This window comes from Castor canadensis, chromosome 3, assembly GCF_047511655.1.
Source record: "Castor canadensis chromosome 3, mCasCan1.hap1v2, whole genome shotgun sequence".
Taxonomy (NCBI): Eukaryota; Metazoa; Chordata; class Mammalia; order Rodentia; family Castoridae; genus Castor; species Castor canadensis.
The window spans coordinates 41,908,163-41,928,766 of record NC_133388.1 but is presented as its reverse complement, the minus strand read 5'-3'; the positions used below and the strand labels follow the sequence as shown (position 1 = coordinate 41,928,766).

General features: G+C 43.6%; 1 protein-coding gene across 11 annotated transcripts in view; it reads left to right on the top strand.

Annotated features, from left to right (window-relative positions):
• The window catches only part of Syne2 (spectrin repeat containing nuclear envelope protein 2), a 300,742-nt gene that overhangs the window by 30,090 nt on the left and 250,048 nt on the right, over positions 1-20,604 (top strand). For 10 of the 11 annotated variants that reach the window (XM_074067818.1, XM_074067817.1, XM_074067815.1 and 7 more), the window contains exon 2: positions 6,633-6,756. In XM_074067818.1, coding sequence (XP_073923919.1) covers positions 6,684-6,756 — 73 coding nt within the window. In that variant the 5' untranslated portion in view covers positions 6,633-6,683. Of the gene's footprint in view, positions 1-1,259; positions 1,424-6,632; positions 6,757-20,604 lie in introns of all 11 variants that reach the window. The other variant, XM_074067809.1, reaches the window with a different exon arrangement.

Genomic DNA, 20,604 nt, shown 5'->3' with positions numbered 1-20,604 from the left:
GAAAAGTTTCTCTTAGAGCGTTAAAGAAGTTCTGGTAAGATACACATAACATAAAGTTTACCAGCTTAACCATTGCTCAGTGTCCAGTTCAGTGGTACCAACTAAGCACCTTCACCTTGTGGCGTAACCATTACCAGCCACCATCCATCTCCACAGCCCTTTTCAGCTTACAAAACTGAAGTTAGTTTTATTTATTTATTTTGGTGTTGCCAGAGTTTGAACTCAGAGCCTCACGCTTGCTACGCAGGGGCTCTACCACTTGAGCCACTCCACTAACCTGAAAAATTGAATGTCCTAACACGAGTTATTAAAACGGTTAACTCCCCACTCCCACTTCTCTCAGCCCGTGGTAGCCACCACTCTACTTTCTGTCTTTCTGAATTTTGGGGATTTCAGGTACCAAGTGGAAGTGGGCTCAGAGAGCATCTGTGGGAGCTTTTGGGTCTGTGTCAATTTCCCACAAGTTTTGTGACTTTGGAAATTTTCATCTCTAAGATTTTTTTCCCCCATACTCTTTGTTTTAGTATGGTAACTAGCTTTTAAGCACATGAAGCAAGCACAATACCACCAAAAAAAAAAAAAAAGTGGGATAATCTCAATAAGTGAATTTCACAGGTTGTAGTAACTACTGTACATATATGTTGTTTATATTTGTGTTCTATAGCAAGCATTCAACAAATGCTAGTTGTTTTTGCAGTGTTTAATTTCATGTGTTTTATCGTTGAATTCCAACAACCACAGGGTAAGAAAAGTGTTATTATTTTTAACCAGGTGTGGTGGCTTATACTTATAATCCCAGCTACTCAGGTGACAGAAACTGGAGGATTGAGGTTGAAGGCCAGCCCAGGCAAAAAATCAGCAAGAGCCTGTCTCAGAACCAAACTCAATAACTTGCAGTTATTCTGAGGTTTGGAAGCAGAGGCTGGTTCTAGGCAAAAATTAGAGACTTTTTCTCAAAGAAACTAAAAGTACTAGGGGTTGGCTCAAATGGCAGGGTGCTTGCTAGGTAGCACAAGGTCCTGAGATCAAGCCCCAGTACTGCAAAGTAGTGTTAGCATTTCCATTCTACAGCAGTGTTTACTGCAGTTTAAACCATTCAGACTTGGTCAAGGCCAAGGGAAGGCCAGAGTACATGACTGCAGGATGCTACAGCCATGGTGGAAGTGGGTGGTTGGTATTGACCCATGAGTGACACTGCTTTGTCACGAGGTTACAAGTTCAGAAGCATCACACTGAGAACTGCGTTTCTTTTCTGATAGAGTAACGAATTCATCGGATTAATAGCTGTGGCCGCTTGTGGTGGTTATTTTAAGAATAAAGTGCCTGAGAGGAGAGAAAACGGTGGGCCTTAAAAATCACCTTAAAAACCACCAGTCTACAGGTGGAACAACTGAAAGGGCCTGGGAACTTGCACCCTTGCAAGGTAGGTAGCAGGGTTAGGAGAAGTTGTTGGGAAGAAGGTGAAGACAGTCAATGTGTCACCGACTTCCAACGTGAGTTTGTAAGCAGGTCAAAGTCAGTAACTGTCAGTTGCCAGGAACAGCTTTGGCACTTGACTGACAGAGGCGAGACCCTTCCCAGTACCCAGGAGGTCCACGAGTCACGAGTCACGTGCTGCAGCTGAGGAAGAGAAGAAAGAAAGGAGGCCCCAGGGAGCCGGCTCTTCCCTCGAAATTGCTGGCGAAGAAGTGGGCGAGCTGCTCTCTACTCCTGCTGTGACTCCCTCTCACCTCCTCTGGCCAGAAGGCAGCCACTCCTGACACTGGGACTTTTCCGCTGCTGGATGCTTAGCAAAGGAAAGACCCACAAGTTACCAGAAAGGCTTTGGGGGGAGTATTTTCTAGAAATTCTTGGTGAACTCAGAGGATTTTTCTAATACTTTTATTCAGTTGTTTTCTCTCCCTCTCTCTCTCTCTGTTTTGTGGGACTGGAGTTTGAACTCAGGGCGTCACACTTGCAAAGCAGCCACTCTAACACTTGAGCCACACTTCCAGTCCATTTTGCTCTGGTTATTTTGGAGATAGGGTCTCACAAACTATTTGCCCAGGCTGACTTCAAACTGTGATCCTTCTAATCTCAACCTCCCAAAGAGCTAGGATTACAGGTGTGAGCCACTGGCGCCGGCTTCATTTTCTCTTTATGAGAACCTAGATGTACAGGTTCTAACATCTACAGGTGGAACAACTGATCTGAATTACCTAATACCTCATTCTCCATTTCCTTAAAAGCAAAAGGAATATTCATTTATCATTTGAAATTAAAAAAATGCAGCCAAGCAAAAAGAAAATAAATCATCCTCAATCTCATTTTTTGGAATAACTTGTATTCAGACTTGATTTTTTTTGTTGAAAACATTCTAATCACAATCGTCCAAGTAAATCATTGAAAAGGGGAAATTCGCTAGCGTTTTGAGGTTTTAGAGACCGCAGGCATGGTAAGTTGCATTGCATAAGCAAGCCACAGTTGTTTCAAAACAGTTTATGGCACTTAAAAAAGCATGAGTGTTAACTTGCATGAATTTAAATGCACCAGTCCACACGATCCCATTTGCTCCTGGAAGCTTTAATGGCGCTACACTAATTCTTTTCTGCATATGTAACTGGCACATCGATTTCTTTTTATTGTTACTGAAGTTTTGCCCAATGTGGTTCTGTAGCAGAAGCTTCTTACCTTTTGCTTCCTGCACACTGCTTTCCTTTCACCTCAAAGGGAGCTCTTTGCCTGTGACCCCATCCTCATCATTGGGGACACACCGGGTGATCCTTGCACGGGGCCATATGTGCTGTTGAAGCCCATGGTACAGGATTCTTCACCCAGCTTTGGGTTAGGTTCCCAAAGAATAGTCTCTCTGGATGCAGTGGCAAATATCTATACTCACGAGGCAGCGATCAGGAGGATCATGGTTTGAGGCTAGCCTTGGCAAAAAGTTAGTGAAAGTCCATCTCAGCAAATAAACTGGGAGTGGTGGTTTGTATCTGCAGTCCCAGCTATGTGGGAAGTGGTAGGTAGAAGAATCATAGCCCGAGGCTGCTTCTGGGGCAAAAATGCGAAACCCTGTGTGGAAGGGCTGGCAGAGTAGCTCAAGCAGTAGGGCGCCTGCCTAGCAAGCAAGAGGCCCTGAGTTCAAGCCCCAGTACTGCAAAAAATTGTCTCATTTATTTTAGTTCTAAGCCCTGGATTTGCTACATAATTGTGGTAACTTTTACTGGAAAAGGAAAAATAAAGCATTGTGCGATTCCACCCGAGGAGGTAGCCCTGTGCTCCTCTCAAGGGCATCAGAACAGCTACAGCATATCCTGGAGAATTTGGTTACCTTTGTGACTCTTGGCCAAACACCCACCTTTCTGCGTTCCATTTTCATGGTCTTTCTAGCTTCCCAGTTCAGATCCTAAGATATCACTCAAGCTTTACTTCTCTGTTGTGTTCCAGTCTTAATGGGGCCTATTTGATGAGTGCATTCCTCTCTGGAAATGTCACCCATCCTCACTGTTTGTCACCAAATACAACTGAGTTGGGAATGTCATCAAGAATTCTCTCCAATCTCTTCCTTGTGACCTTTGTAGCAAGTTTTGATAAATAACTGTACTGAGACAGTGTTAGGGATAATAACACTCTCAGTTAGTCTTCAAAGTTTGGTTTTTACTTTTGTTGAATATTTTTTAGATGCTCTAAGAAGTTCTCCAGGAAATAAAAATCATTACATTTTATCAGTGTGTTTGCTAATATATTTTTCCAGTTAAAATCAAACCCTATGTGTCTAGGATAGGAATATTCCTGGACTCTCTGTTTATTAACTTATTTATTGTTCTGTTTTTACTTTTAATATAAATATGGAAATATAAATTCTTTCCCCTACATTTCATATCTTACATCTGATTAACATCGGATGACAACGTGAGACATTCTTACCAAATTCAAGGTGTTACCCAAATAACGCTAACGAGAATGAGACAGTTTGATGTGGCGTGCTGCTGTATTAAGACACTCCTGTCTTAGTTCCTTTGGGTTGCTATAACAAAATGCCAGAAACTGGGTGCATGTATAAACAACAGACATTTATTTCATAGTTCTGGAGGCTTAGAAGTCCAAGGTGCTGGCAGATTTGGTGGTGTTGAGGGCCCAGTTCCTCTTAGATCACTGTCTCCCTCCTCTAACCGCCATGGTGGAAGGAGTGAGGGTTCTCTCCCTGGCCTCTTTCTGAGGGCACCGAGCCCATTCATGAGCTCCACCTCACCACACATCACGTCCCAAAGGCCCCACCTCCTAATGCCCTCACTTGAGGGGAGGATTCCAGCCTCGGACTGTTGAAGGGCACATGAATCCAGCCCATCGCACTCCAGTGGTCACCTCTGTCTCCACCTTCAGTGATGGGGCCTGCATTTCCTTTGCTGCCAGGGCACTCTCCACTCATCCTCAGAGGATCCTGCTTCACACTGTGTTGAATTGCACTCTCAGATTGAATTCCTGGGGATCAGGGTCTAACCCATATAAGCACTTGCCAAGTAAATGAATGAAAGAAGAAATGACAGGCAGCAAAGTCTTAGTGAGCTGTGGGAGGAACAGAGCACAGACTCTGAACCCCAGACCACCTGCATTCAGATCTTGGCTCCACCATTTGTTAACTGGATGCCCTTAGACAGCTGGACGTCCTGTTTGTGCATCTTGGTTTTGTTTTTGCAAATGCAGAGTGCTTATGACAGTGCACATATCTGTGCGTGTGCATGTCACTGTATGTACACATTGCTATAAAGGTGGCTAGTGTTCTTGTTATTATTCCTCCCCACCTCGTTAAAAACTAGCCCTGACATGGAACAGTGGGTGCCTTAGGAGATTCATCCTAGAATTCAGCTTTTCTCCTCTCAAGATGAAGCAATACTTTGTTTCCAGTTTGGGATTAGGAGCCCTGGGGTGGGAAGGGGTGGTGGAGGGCCTCCATGGATCGAGACTGAGGACTTCTGTGTCTTTCTCAGTCATCAGGCTGCTGTGACCCTGAACTAGTGAACAGCCTTACCTGTTGTTAGATGACTTGACTCAGTAGAGCAGTACTGTTTCCTCAGACTGAGTCTGATTCATCTTAATTCCAGGATAAACAAATTAATTATTAATCCAGTTTATTTGGTAGGTAAAATCTTTAACAACCCTGATCCATGGGACAGATAATAAAAGGAGGGATTTGGATAACACACAGTGAGGAAGAAGGGATGGAAAGATTTTTGAACTGTTTAATGATTTTTATCCTTTGCATATTTTAAAGCAGTCTGTTTAATATTTAATATGATGGATATTATCTAGCTGTTCGCCTCAGACATGTTAAGTTTTCTCTCTAACCTTTTACCATGGAGAATTTTTAGTATAGAGCAAAGTTAGATTTTACAGTGCATACTCGTTTATCCTACACACACTTTTTTTTTTTTTAACAGTACTGGGGATCAAACTCAGGGCCTGACACAAAGATTCTAACAAAACTTTCTCTTCCTTTGTGTGGTGGTACACACCTGTAATGCCAGCACTTGGGAGGCTGAGGCAGGAGGACTATAAGTTTGAGGCCAGCCGGCATACATGGCAAGATCCTGTTTCAAAGCACAAACACAAAACAAAAGAAAAGTATGTAATATAGACACATGTACACATAAATAAAACGCTAACTGTTTTGCAGTGCTTGCTTGGTCACAAAGCGGCAGCACTGTTCCCATGTTGGGTGAGGTGTATTCTGTTACCTGGTTATCTGCGGGAGAGGAGTCCCTGTTTTATACTCAGTCCTATAAATCACGAATGGCACATACACACACGACACAATGCTTTTTTAAACGGGTGGAATAAGAATTGCCTTTTAAAATTCAATTTAATTTTTTTAATTAGTGAAGAATTGCTGTTTTTTGGCTATTCTTTTTTTGGGGGTGTTTGAACTCAGGGCCTCACACTTACTAAGCAGGCATTCTACCACTTGTACCACTTGAGCCACTCCACCAGCCCAAGAATTGCTTTTATTGGAAGAATTCTTTAATTTCAAAGGTGCAGGGGCGACTCAGGTGAAAGGACTGTTGTGTGGCTCAGAGAAAAAGCACATCCACAGCATGCACGAGGCCCTGGGTTCAATCCCCAGGCGCCAAAATAAAGACTCAAGGAGAAAGAAAACGTGTAGGGTGGAAAAATAAGTCCTTGAGAAAATGATAGCTCATCGAACTCCTTGTTTTTTTACTTTCACTTTGCAAGCTCAGCCTGAGCTCTTACTGTTTCTGGAAAGTAGCACCATTTGTGGGTCCGAAAAGGAACGAAATAAACAGTTTTAAAGAAAACCCTCCAAGTTGAAGGTTAGCAGCAAGCACACAGACCCCCAAGGTGCCAGGTCAAGCCCCCTGTGCGACTGAGTTGAAGTGCTAGCACAGAATCCACAGTGCTGGTTCTTTTGGAGTTCTGCCAGCAACTCCAAAGAGCACGAATAGGTCACAGGGTACGATCTTGATCATGATTCAAAAAGAAGGCGTAGTTACTTTGTTCTGCACGAACCGAGGAAATGCTCACCAGAAAAGCCATCCTTGTTTTGGAAGGCAGTCTTTTTCTGGAAAAGCATATTTACCAGAAATGCCAAGAGGGGGTGTTACTAATGATCATTTGTCCCTTTTCACTTTCAGTTCACTTCTTTGACTGCAATGGACAGGATATAATCGCTGTGGAGTTCAAGGATGGCCTCTAGTCCTGAGCCTCCCCCTGAAGAGGCCTCCATGGGCATCGACGACCTTCATATCTCACTGCAAGGTGTGTAAGATGGGGTGGGTGGCACACGCGGAAACTGGCAGACCAGCTTCCTCCCTCCCCAGATCTGGTGGTATCTGTCTGTCCTAGCATTTGTAAACTGGACCTGTGTTTTTTTCCAGCTATAGAAACCTTCAGAGTGCAGTTCTTAAAGTTACCGCTCAGCTCCTGGCCATCTAGGAGACTTAGGAATACCTGGAAGGAGTTTGGTATCTCTGGTTTCTTACTGTCAAAATATGAATTTTGTTTGCATTGAAAATTAAAGCGTTAACTGTAGTTTGCCTAGTATTGTTTCTACTTATTTTGCATCTTTTTGCATAGCTTATTTTAAATATACATCCGTCTTTTGCTCTAATAGAAAGGAATTGTAGTATTAGAAGTGATATTTCAATGATGTGAACTCTGTGTACATGAATATGTGCTGTCTTTTTTTTTTTTTATGGGACTGGGGTTTGAACTCAGGGCTGTGTGATTACAAAGCAGGCACTCTATCACCTGAGCCACGCCTCCAGTCCATTTTTCTCGGGTTATTTTGGAGATGGGGGTCTCGCAAACTATTTGCCCAGGCTGGCCTTGGACCTCGATCCTCCAAATCTCAGCCTCCAGGTAGCTAGGATTACAGATGTGAGCCAACAGCGTCTGGCTATACTGTCTGGTTGTGTGTGTGTGTGTGTGTGTGTGTGTGTGTGTGTGTGAGTTTCTTTCTTGTGGAGTTTGGCAATATTTGTGATGTATTTTGAGAATTCCTTAGCTGATAGTCTTTCTACTTTTGTAGGTAAAACCAATGTTGGAATTAATCGAAGGTAGCTAGTTCAGAAGAAGTAAGGCTATGACAAGTCTTTGAAAGTACTAAGTATTAATGAAACTATATACTACACCTTGAGCCACTCCACCAGCCCTTTTTTTGTGAAGGGTTTTTCAAGATAGGGTCTCATAAACTATTTGTCTGGTCTGGCTTCGAACCATGATCCTCCTGATCTCTGCCTCCTGAGTAGCTAGGATTACAGGTGTGAGCCATGGCGCCCGGCTAAGATAATCTTAGGATTGTAGGCAGTATTGCACAACGCTCAGGATGTCACTTAAAAACCAAGGATTTCTGACTCATTTATGATAAAAATTCTGAAATGACTTTCTGATATTTTCTTTTTGATTAAAAATATGTTTTGAATGATTAGCATTTTGTCTTTGGGGCTGACATGGAAATCCATAACCATTACAGTAGATTATGCTTATCGGGCTTTTAAAAATATTGTAACTTTTGAGAGTAAGGCATTTAAATTGTTGGGAGGTAGTATTTGAGGTTAGAATTTAAATTTTTCAGTAAGTTCTTTGTTATTATTTTTCACTGTTTTGCTTTTTTTATTAGCATATTAGTCGTACAAAGGGGCAGAAAGTACTTTTGAATAATACCTTGTAACAGTGGGAAGTAGTTGCAGTCAGGTTTTCCTTCAGTGGAAGCAGTCATCGTTCCTGCTCTTTTGGGACATGGTGGCTGCGGTTGTCAGGTGAATCTAACTGTGATGCTGGCTCCGCTGCTTCGTGCTTCTTGAGTTAAGGAGAGACTTGAGTCTTAGCTTTGTCATTTGTGGCCCGGGTGATAACGCCGGCTCTGCTGAGGGTTTGGTAGGGGGTTTATCATGGTTCTTTCAGCCCAAGTTGAAGAAGGAAGGAGGGAGAGGAGAAGGAAGGAAGTTTCTGAAGGTAATTTTGGCTTCTGAGGAGGAGTGTTCCTATTTGGGGGGGAAACGCTGATGACAATGTTTCCTTAAGCAGCTTCACTGAGGGCGATGGCAGTCGGGTTAAAATCACTGGTTTTGTTCACTGTGCTGGCAGACTTTTATCTCCCCAAGTTCACATGTGCTTCCCAAGCTGTGAGGTAACACGGGAAAGGAGATTTTAGTGATAGGCCAGGGTCACTGCTCAGGGGAAAGTTTTCTTTTTTTCCCTGTTCATTTCAGGACCTTTTTTAGAAGTAGAGAGAGACAGAAGAATGGCCTCATTCAATTACAAAGCCTAATGTATTTGAGCACACCCTGCATTGAGGTGGGGAAATTGTGGCTACACCCTGACTTGGAAAAATACACCCAAGAAAGAATTAAAATATGCAAATTGACATAGGTGATCTGTCCTTGACGTGCCATGAAAGCAGAGGCCTCACACGTAGGCCCTGCTCTGCTGGATTTCCTATAGTGGGATAATAAGCAGGTGCCTTTTCTCTTGATGTTCATCTTTTGCTGATCTTTGAGAAAAATATCATCAGGACAGGATTTTGAGGACTTTTACTTTTTTTGGTGGGCCTGGGGTTTGAAGTCAGGGCTCCCCACTTGCAAAGCAGGCCCTCCACCACATGCTCCATACCTACAGTCTCTCTTGCTCTAGTTACTTCGGAGATGGGGTCTTGGGAACTATTTGCTCAGGCTGGCCTCAAACTGAGATCCTCCCGATCTCAGCCTCCCAAGTAGCTAGGATTACAGGTGTGAGCTACTGGTGCCAGGCCTTTGAGGTACTTTTTGTAGGTAGGTTTTTATTTTCTTGCTGTCTAGTGTGGGAACAACATTGGAAAGTTAGGAGAAGAAAAGAATGTCAGTTTTGAATTTCAGTGACTGGATATAAAATTAGATTTTAGTTTAGTGCATTTTGTATTACTCTGAATGATGCCTATTTTAGATAAATTTAAGATATGGAAATTCAGGCTATGAAAAGGTGTTCACTGGGCTTGGGGTGTGGCTCAAATGGTAGAGAGCTGCGTGGTAAGCATGAGGCCCTGAGTTCAAACCCCAGTAACACCAAAACTCAAAAGTGTTCATTATAGAATCTTTAAATCTTTCCACTTAAATTTCTTACTTGGCAAAGTAATAAAAGCTTCTTTCCCTGTGTACTAAAAACAATAGTAACTGCACATTTTCTCTGAAACAACCTCCCTGGTAAGCCCTTCAGGTGGGAAAGGATGTCCAGGGAATAACTTTTTGAAGTATTGGGTAAATATGAGTATGAAAGTACTAGGTAGCCAGGTGCTGGTGTGATCCCAGCTACTCGGGAGGCAGAGATCAGGAGAATGGTGATTCAGAGCCAGCTCAGGCTGGTGGAGTGGTTCAAGGTATAGGCCCTGAGTTCAAATCCCAGTACTATTCCAGAAAGCACTAAGAAGTAACGTTGAATAAGTATCACAGAATTTTAAGGTTGAAAGAGATTTTCTTGGCTATCCAAATAATTTGTGACCACAGTAGGAATTCCTTCAGAAGCTAAGATCCTTCAGGGAGATCAGCTCAAACTCAGGAGTGTGGGATGTTTGCTTTTAGGGAGGGCATAGCTGTTGGGTGTTGAAAATTAGAGTCCCAGGTCAGAGCTGTGTCCTAGGAGAATGGTCTGGCTTTGAGGTACAGAAAGGCTGGAAACAGGTGAGCAAGGGTTGTCGATGCCTTTAGAAAGTGTTTTCAGTTGTTTGCTCAGGCCAGGGTTACAGGAGTGACTGTGAAGGTGCAGACAGACATAAAAACCATTAAGAGGGAAGGCTCAGTGGGACTTTGCAACTATTGGATCTAGAGAGCTCTAGGTTTTGGAGTTGAACTCCTTGGGATAAAGCAGTAGCACGTCTAATGTCCAAAACAATTAGTTGATTCAGTGTTTTTACAAGTATTTTTTGTTTTCTTTGGTGACACTGGGGTTTGAACTCAGGGCTTCATGCTTGCTAGGCAAGTGTTGTTACCACTTGAGCCACCTTCAGCCCTACAAAGTATTCTTACAGTATCAAATGAGAATGCCTTTGAATATTAGTTTTGTTAATATGTTCCAAATAAACTTGTATAAAAAAGGTAATTTACACAGAAACTCTTGAGAGCTCCTTATACTGTGGAAAAACAAAAAGCAGAGAAAATTTGTTTTGAAAATCTGAGTAATGAACGAAATTGGTTGTTGAGGCTGACTCATGGTGAGAATTTTCTTTTGGAGTTTGGTGCTAGAGATTTTTTTATTTTGCTTTTTTGAGTCTCACTGTAGTTTACCCTAGCCTGGAACTCTCTGGGTAGCCCGGGCTAGCCTCCTAGCTTCTTCTTCCTGTGTGCTGGGATTACAGGCATGTACCACCACACCTGGCGTGGTCCTCAAGATTGAAACCAGTTCTTGGGCTCACTAAGCATATTGCTCTTCCACTGAGCTACACTCTCAGCCCCTCATCTTGAGAAATTTCTGACAGAATGGTAGGTGAGTTTGAACCATCTTGAACATTTTTATTTTTCAGACTTAAGTTATTTCTTTTTGAACTAGCAAATATAATATGAGTTGATCATGAAAGTACACATTTACAGAAGTAAATTATTTTGTTTTCACAATTGATGTAGGCCAGTGCTTTAAAAAACAGCATGTAGCTGCAGAGGGTTGTCCTTGCTGAGAGAGGGAACTAGGAAGGCGCGTGTACTGTTACCTTGCTGCCACACGAGGAGTCGACTTTCATGTCGTCCTGCCAAGATGCTGGTGAAGATGCTAGCCATCTGCGTGGACCCATGTAAAAGCATGCTCAGCCCAGTTGCTGAATCGTTTCAAACATGCCCATATATTTTGTTTAGTGTTATTGTCATCTACTTGACATATTGGAAAAGATTTGAAACTCCTCAGTGCCTTCAGGGTAGGTATCGTTCATTGTAGGCTCAGTAGTGAAATGTGAGTGAAATAATAACCTCTGTAATTAGCTTATTATTCCATTTAAATATGTTCTTTATTGATTGAGTAGCCGGCTGAAGAAAGGCTTGCAATTTAGCTCTTAATTTTAGTAACATTAAAAGTTACGGTGTTAAGGACACATAGTTACGTCAGATAGGAGTATGTGTCAAGAGACTGTACAGCAAGTGACTACGGTTAATGATGGTATATTGTATTTTTGTTAAAAAAATCTCAGTATGTAGCGCAGGCTGGCCTTGAACTCATGATCTTCCTGCCTCAGCCTCCCAAGTGCTGAGATTACAGACATGTACCACCATGCTTGGCTAATGTATTTGTGAAAAATGTAGAAAGTGGACATTATTTATACCACAAAAATGATAACAGTGAGGAGTTGCATTTGTTAGCTAGATTGTTTTTACCCTGATGCACAGGGTAAAAACATACAGTGTAGGGCCAGCAGGCATGGCTAAAGTGGTACAGCACCTGCCTAGCAAGCGTGAGGTCTGAAGTTCAAATCCCAGTACTGCCAAAAAAAAAGCTTTGCTCTCAGAGGAAAAAAATTGTATTCATGATTAGTGGGGTAGGTTGCAAACATGATAATGAGATGTACTGTTTAATTTCACAGGTTGTTTAGTAAATGCTGGGAAGCAGCCATGTGGAGAGTGCAGAGGGAAGTAGATGGAGCCCTTCAGAAGCATGGGTTCGGTGTGCCTTCCCCTGTGTGTGGCAGGTGGAAGCGCCAGGAGGCAGAGCCAATCACCCTTATGAAACGAGTGGAAGTCCTTACCTTGGCGGGATCATGGTCCTAATTTTGGTATCCATCACAGAAATTCAACCAAAGTCCCACTGGAAATGCCTGGGTTAGCGCTTCAGTTTTAGGAAGGTCAAGAATAAAGATCAAATTTATATATTATTTGTAAAGTCAGTTGTATTTTCTTCTCACTGTAAAAAATCCTCAGTTTGGTCAGAGCTTGCCTGGGTCTGTTGTCTTCTGGTTGAGTCCTTTGGAGATACCCTTCATTCTGGAGCTTCTTGCCATCCTTGGCTACAGCTTGCTCCTGTAATCCCCCAGAGTTCCTGCAAGGGGGTGTAGGTGCCTGCAGACCATTACCCCCATCTGTGCTGCCACTGAAGTTTCTGAAGCTTTTAGGCCTTCAGTGAGCAGTGGTGTAGTAACTACGTGACCGCTCCAATATAAAACAAAGGGCTACAAAGAATCCAGAGTTAGAAACTGTTCAGTGTCTGAAAAATCTGTGCAGATGTCAGGTAAGATGGAACATGAATTAGTTGAGATATGAGGCAGGGAGGTGAGTCAATGATGTTTAGTGTTGTGTTTCTGAGAGAGAATCTGTACTACCTAAGGACTGTGAGTGAATGAAATGCTGTTATGTCTTAGAAACTGAGTGGGGTGGTGCTTGCTTGTAATCCCAGCTATGATGGAGATGGAGGCCAGAGAATAGGGGGTTCAAGGGCAGCCTGGGCTATGTAGCAAGACCCTGTATCAAAAAAGTCAGGAGAGAGGAGTGAGGAGGCAGGAAAGAGAGAGATAGAAAGAGAGAGAGAGAGAGAGAGAGAGAGAGAGAGAATGAATTAAGGATTAATAAGAAGCTCTGGTGTGGAGTTTTGATGGGGATGATGAATGAAGAATAAGGAAAAGCGAGGTAGTAGCAGGCTGCACTGCAGCTTCCCTGACCAGCTCAGACTTTCCGCTATTGTTAACAGAGACAGATCGCCTCTGGGGTCTGTTTTGGCTGTTTGGATGGTTATCATACCCAGAGAAAACAATCAGGTTCCAGTCTTTCCCTGCCAGTGTTGTACTGTAACAACATGAAAGCTTCCAGAAAATTCTTGATAATCATAATAGCTAATATTGTTTTTTTGCTGTTTTCTTGGAAGGTTGTTTGCCTTGGCATTGTAAAGCTTTGTAATCTTGAAAATATTCCAACTTGATGAAAAAAATAGCATAAGAGCTCTTCTGGTGTTTGCACTGTATGGTGTTTTTCAGGAAATATATGTATATTTTTCTAAGGTTGTATGTACAGCTTTGGCTTCTGGGAAATTTTGTTCTGTTTTTGCCAGCAGTTTGGGGATAAGCTTACATTATTCTGGGTCAGTTACACTTGAAAACTAGGGCAAGATAAATCCAGGGTCATTGCGAGTCCCGTTAAAGTGGGTTAACAAAGATCTCATTCATTCCTTATAGAAGTAAAAATCCTTTTTAATTAGCCCCGTGAGAGAAACAGGGTTTTCTGAGCTGTTGTGTATGCATGTGTGTCAGACTGGAGATAATTAGTCAAAGCTTGATGTGGTGGATTAGGAAAAAATAAAACCAAGTATCACCCTGAAAATGGAAAATTAAGAAGCTTCTAGAGTATATTAATTTATAAGTGTTTGATGGGTTTAGTGTGTGATTTAGTGCTCTGAAATCTGGAAGTCTTTCTAGATGAATACCTTCAACATTGGTGATTACAATTTCTCTGCGTGATTTAGTTTTTCTAAATCATCCAGGGGAATTTTGGTAAAAGGTAGCTACATGTGTTGTTCTCTACACATGACTACCACTAGGTATTTTTATAGTCATTTGAAAGTGGTAGATAAAATGTGATTTATCAGAAAAATGTAATGCTTTGAAGCTGTAAATGTGTTTATCTTTGGAGGAGAGACATTGGGTTTGAGTGAAGAAGCTCTTTTGGCCATCGAGGGTCTGGGATTTGTGTCCCATGAGCATCAGGAGACAATTGCAGGCAGAATACCATCCCCCCCCTTACTGTTCCCCCATGCAGTGGAGCAACCCTCACTGGCCAGGCATTGGGTTTTTTTGCCTCTACTATGCAGAGGATTACCAGTGGGTCACGGTGTCATGTAACAAGGCAAAGGGCACCTGGCTCAGATGTGGGGCACAAACAGCCCTTCTCAAGTTTGGGAAGCATTCAAGATCTTTCCAAAACATTGGAATTGTTACCCTCTCCTACAGTGAAGGGGGTTTTCAATAGTGGGAACTAGTTCTGCTGTTTGTGTATTTTATTGGCAGAACCTCTAGAAGGTTTTAATGTCGTTAAAATGAAATGTTTGAAAAATACAGGTAAGTTCACATTTCCCACTGAGATGAACTCCAATGAGCTGCACGAGACTATAGTGCTTATATTCAATAGCTATAATCAAGAAAAATATCAGAGGCTGGTGTGGTGGTCAACATTTGTAATTCAGCTGCTCAGGAGGCAGAGGTAGGAGGATCAAGGGCCAGTCAGGCTAGAGCAGGAGACCCTATCTGAAAAATAAATTACGACAAAAAGGGCTGAGGGTGTGGCTCAAGTGGGTAGAGTGCCTGCCTTGCAAGTGCAAGGTCTTGGATTCAATTCTCAGCACCACCAAAAAAAAAAGGAAGGAAGGAGGGAGTAAGGGTTGGAAAAGGAAAAAAGAAAGGAAGGAAGGAAGGAAGGAAGGAGGACATCAGCACCTGGAAAGAGTAAGCAGAAGATCCTAGTGGGTTTAAGTGATAGTGCCTAGGTGACTCCTTCAGTTCAGAGGAGGCCTCTCTGAGGGGCAAGTCGAGGGCTGGTTGAATTAACATAGGGGACTGTGGTGCACAGGACAGGGTGAGGGCACTCCAGTCTGAGGTGATAGGTCAAGGAAACCCTAAGGTCTCTACCTAGAGAGCTTGGCTAATTCTTGGAGGAAAAAAAACCCTAATGTGGGTGGCTTGTGGTGGGCGAGGGATTGTCTGAGCTGGTATTGGAGACCCAGGGCAGAGCCAGGCCAGGCAGATTCTGCAGCTCTGACTAAGGTGTGTGGATGGAAACCTCTGGTAGGCTTTATTTTTATTTATTTATTTATTTTTCATTTTTCTTTTATTATTCATATGTGCATACAAGGCTTGGTTCATTTCTCCCCCCTGCCCCCACCCCCTCCCTTACCACCCACTCCGCCCCCTCCCACTCCCCCCACCCCCCTCAATACCCAGCAGAAACTATTTTGCCCTTATTTCTAATTTTGTTGTAGAGAGAGTATAAGCAATAATAGGAAGGAACAAGGGTTTTTGCTGGTTGAGATAAGGATAGATATACAGGGCATTGACTCACATTGATTTCCTGTGCGTGGGTGTTACTTCTAGGTTAATTCTTTTTGATCTGAGCTGTTATTGGAGACCCAGGGCAGAGCCAGGCTAGGCAGATTCTGCAGCTCTGACTAAGGTGTGTGGATGGAAACCTCTGGTAGGCTTTATTTTTATTTTTGAGGCAGGTTCTTACTATGTTGCCCAGGTTGGCATGGAAAGTCCTGGACTCAAGCAATCCTCCTGCCTCAGCCTCCTGAGTACCTGGGACTATAGGTGCACACCATCAGGTCTTGACTGGCTGGATTTGAAGGGGTTTTTTTTGTTGTTTTTGTTTTTGTTTTTTAAGACAAGGTCTCACTATTTAGCCCAGACTAGCCTCATTGTGACCCTCCTGCCACCATGCCTGGTTTGGAAGCCTTTAATTAGAGGAGTAACATGAACTAATTTACATTTTCCAAAAGATCCCCCTGGATGCTGCATGAAGAGGGGAACTGGGAGGACAAGGTGCAGCAGGAGAGCGGTTTGGATGCTTTTGGGGTAGTTCAGATGAGGTGTATTGCAGTTTGAAGCAAGGTAGTAGCAATGATAGGAAGAACCATGGATTCTTGTGAACATTGGGCATGTGTGAAAAAAAGAAATCAAGAATAATTTCTGAGGCCAGTCCCCATACATTATGGGTTTCAGATCAGCCTAGGCCGATCAAAGAACCAACCAATTGCTGGGCTCTGGTGCCTCACGCCACGTAGAGACTTGGGAGGCTGAGATTGGGAGGATTGAGGTTCAAGGCCAGCCTTGGCAAATAGTTCCCAAGATCCCATCTTCAAAATAATGAGAGCAAAATGGACTGGGGTGTGGCTCAAGTGGTAGAGAGCCTGCTTTGCAAATGCAAAGCCCTGAGTTCAAACCCCAGTCCCACAAAAAAAAAAAAAAAGAAGAAAAATCAACCAACCAACAAATTAATTTCTAAACCTTTGCCTTGAGCAAAAGTTATTTTATTTTATTTATTGCAATGAACAAGACCAGTAGGTGAATATGTTTGGGGAAATAAGAGTTTATTCTTGTCCAGATAGATGTGAGGTGTAAACTTGACATCCAAATGGAGACATCAAGTGGCAGTCGGATTTAAGGTTCAGAGGAAGGGAGGGGTGTAGGTTTGGGGGCCAACAGCCTGTGACATGACTGGCACATCTGCATTTAAAGCCATGAATGGGACGAGATGACGTGTGGGGTGTGTAGCAGGAGCAGACCTTTGTCAGTGTCAAGCAGATGAGGAAGAGCAAGGAAAAAGGACTGAGATATGCAGGCAGGAACAGAGAAGGACCTTCAGGTGAGGGTGATGGCGTGGAAACCCCTGTGAACAGTTGTTCAGTGGGACAGAGGATGAGAGTGCGAGGCAGACTGTGGAGAGATAAGGTCTAAAAGGACTCAGTCACCTGCAGGGTTTGAAACTTTTTCTAAGACCAAGGAGGAACATTCGAGTGATCTGAATGGTTATAGAACTCCCCTCACCCCCTGCTGACCCGGCAGCAGTGTGGGGTGTTGTCTTTATGGGAATGAGTTTGGAGGCCAGAGAGAAAGAGCAATTTAAGACTGTCACAGTAGTTCAGCTGCAATCTCAGGTGACGGTGGAAGTGGAGAGAAGTAGGCACTCAAGAGCTATCGGCTAGGCATCTTGGCTTTTTGGTTGACTGGGTATGGAGTCAGGGAGAGAGAAGTATCACAAATGGCTTAGGTTTATCCTGGGTGAGTGAATAGACATGGAGCCATTCATGAAAAAACAGTGCAGGAGAACCACCGGAGGGGAGGGAGTTGGTTAGAGATGGTGGCTCAGTTCTGGAAATGTTGAGTTTGAGGTGTCTACGGAATGAACCAGTGGAGATATCCAGGTAACACTTGGATGGACAGACATGAGGCTCCAGAGAGCAGGTACCTGGATGAAGGTAGGGATTTGAGAGTCATTATTATATAGATGGTAACCTATATCATCGTAGTAGATGAAAAGATTGTGGAAAAAAAAGAATTGTCTAGGTAGAATGTTACAGAGAGGAAAGCAAAACTAGTCCATGACAGGGTCTGGGAAGGAGTGTCCAGAAAAGCGGGAAGAAAACCGGGTGAGTGTGGTATCACGGAATCCAAAGAAGAGTAGAAGGGTAGAAGGGGGAAAACGAGGTCAGAGGTTTCTCTACCTTCTGATTAGCTGGGATTGTAGGGACGAGCCACTTTGCCCAGACCCAGAGATTTTAAGATATCCAATAAGTACTGAGAAGCATCCATTGAGGGTCAGCAATGGGGATGTCATAGGTGGCTTACCTGAGAATTAGTGGAGTGGTTGATATCATTGAGAAGTGAGTTACAGGTAAGGAAACGAAGACAACCAGTGTAGACAACTCTTTCAAGAGGTCAAGTTTGAAGGGGAGGAGAAAAGATGGTAGCTGGAATGGCCATGGAGTTGACATTTCAGCTGATTTTGAATTATACTGAAAAGCATGGATTTTAAATTGGATATGTCTGGATTCGAATTTCTTCCCTAGGAGATGTGAGATCCAGAGCACATTATCTGAGGAGCAGGCTTTCAGTCAGTGTTTTCCTGCATGAGTGAACAAGTGCTTCATCCTCAGGGAGTGACAGCATTCTCATCTGTAAAGTGTCTGATGGATCCCTTCAGTGGCAGGTGTTTGTGAAGCATTGCCATGGCTCCTTACCTGAAATTCCCACTGACCCCTGGGCATGACTTGCTTTAGCCTCCCCAGCCCCTCCACGGGGGTCTTAGGCCACATGCGGGATAACAGATGTATGTATGTTAACTAACATCACGTTAAACAACCCAGAGTTTATTATTACCTCACTGTGTTTTGCCAGTTCTTTCCTGTTCCCTCCCTTGTCTCAAAAATGTCACATATCTACATAAGTCAGCTCAAGTCAATTTAGAGACATATTCCTCAAATTGAGGTAGGTGAACCCCAGAATCAGAATCTCTGGCAGTTGGGATCCAGAAATCTGTGCTTAGTCCTGGCATCCCGAAGTGCAAGAATGCTAGATTTGTAATCCCAGCCCAGTAGTGTTCCAGGCAGGCTGGTTCTGTGTACTGCCCCAGTAGAGGGAGAGCAGCTCAGGCTCCTTTATTTTCCCAAGAGTGTTCCCAGTGGTGTGTGGTAGGTAAGGGTAGATGAGGTCGCGATAAAAAGCAACACAGATGTGTCAAAAGAAATGTACTGCTTTCTGGATTTAGTCATTCCACAGATACTTACTGAGCAACTCACGTGAGTCAGAAGAGGGTGGGAAAGAAGAGGGACATGGCATTCAGCGTTTATCTGTATTTGTGGGCTGATTTTCCTGTGCTACGAATACAAGATTTGCTTACTCAGAGGGCCAGGGGCCGTATTCCAGTGAGACTGGAGACAAAAGTGTGAGTGTAAAAATCTCAGGTTGTTGACTCAGGGCGTGGTTCCTGCTGTGGCAACAAGAACTTGCTGGATTCCATTTGCTGAGGCCCGAAGAAATCACTATAGATTTTCCCAACAGACTGCAGTCTCTACATTGATTGGGAAAATAGCCAAAACCTGGCTCCCACTTCCCCGGCCACTTACCCATTCCTTCAATAAAGATTTTGTGAATTCATGCAGCTTGAAAGGCACTGGGGGATGTGACATTAGCCTGCAGCTAACAAGGGGACAGATAGTAATCAGGTAACCTTAGATATTCACTGATTTTGGGGGGACCAGCTTTATTAAGATATAATCCAGGATAAAATTCGTGGAATTCGGGAGTGACTGCCTAGCATGTGTGAGGCCCTGGGTTCGATCCCCAGCTCTGTAAGAAATAAAAAAAATCACATATCATACAATTCACCTGTTTAAGGTGTTCAATTACATAGTTTTAAGTATATTCATAGAGTTATGCAACCATTGCCACTTTTGATTTTAGACAATTGTTGTCACTTCATAAAACAAACCCCACACCTTTTAGCTGTCACCTTCCTCCATGCAGCTGTGTCTCTGCTTCCCTCCCTAGCCCTAGGGAGCACTAATCTTCTCTCCATCTCGGTGATTTCCCTGTTCTGGACATTCACTGTAAGTGTAATCATAACGTGGTGTTTAGTGACGCATTCCTCTCTTACCGTCAGGTTTTCCAGATTCATCCGTGTTGTAACTAATACTCACTTGTGTAGACTAAGTATAGACTAGGCCAGAAATTCGCACACTTTTCTGTAAGGGGCCAGGTAGTAAGTATTTCAGGCTTTATGTGTTGTGTGGGCTCTGTCATAATTACTCTACAGTGCCATCATGGTATGAAAATAGCCACAGACGTCACGTAAACAAACGAGTATATAAAACCTTACAAAAGCAGGCAGCAGGCCAAAATTTGTGTGCTATCGTTTGCTGTCTTCTGGTCTAAGTCAGTAGAGTACATGATCATCCTAACAACTCTGTGAGGTAAGTGTTATTTTCTCCATTATACAGATGAGAAGACTGAGGCACACAGCTAGCAGGTAGCTGATATGGGATCCAACAAAGGTAGCCAGTATGCTGTGATGGTGCATACCTGTAATCACAGCACCTTGAAGGCTGAGGCAGTAGGATCAGGAGTTTGAGGCCAGCCTGGGCTACACAGGGAGACCCTGTCTCAAACCTCACCCCAACAAACAAACAAACAGCCTAGTTCTGGAGCCACTGTTTTTAGCTTTGTCAATGATTATGCACTGAGACAGTGCTAACTAGTGGGTGAAGGACAATCCCCCATGACTATGAAAGCAAATGAAAACTTGGCTTCCTTCAGGGAGGAACCATTGAGCTGAGACCTGGGCATCGCTAAAAGTGAACCAGGTAAGGGTTGGGGATGACACAAGGCTTGGAAGGGCCCTGAGAGGAGGTGGAATGGTCAGTGCTGGTTTGTGGGGTGAGCGGTGTACACCCGGGCTGGAGAGGGAGGTGCCCTGGGATGGCAAGCCTGGTGGGCCCTTGCTGAGGATTTTGCTGTTGACCTTAAGAACAGAGAGAAATCTTCCAAGGGTGAAATGAGAGATGTGGCCAGAGTCCCTGGCTGAAATGGAGACAAGATTGGCAGAATGCAGGGGCAGACCTGGCTGGCCATGACCCAAGGCAGAGCCATGGGGGAGAAGGGCAAGGGGAGGTGAGGGTGGG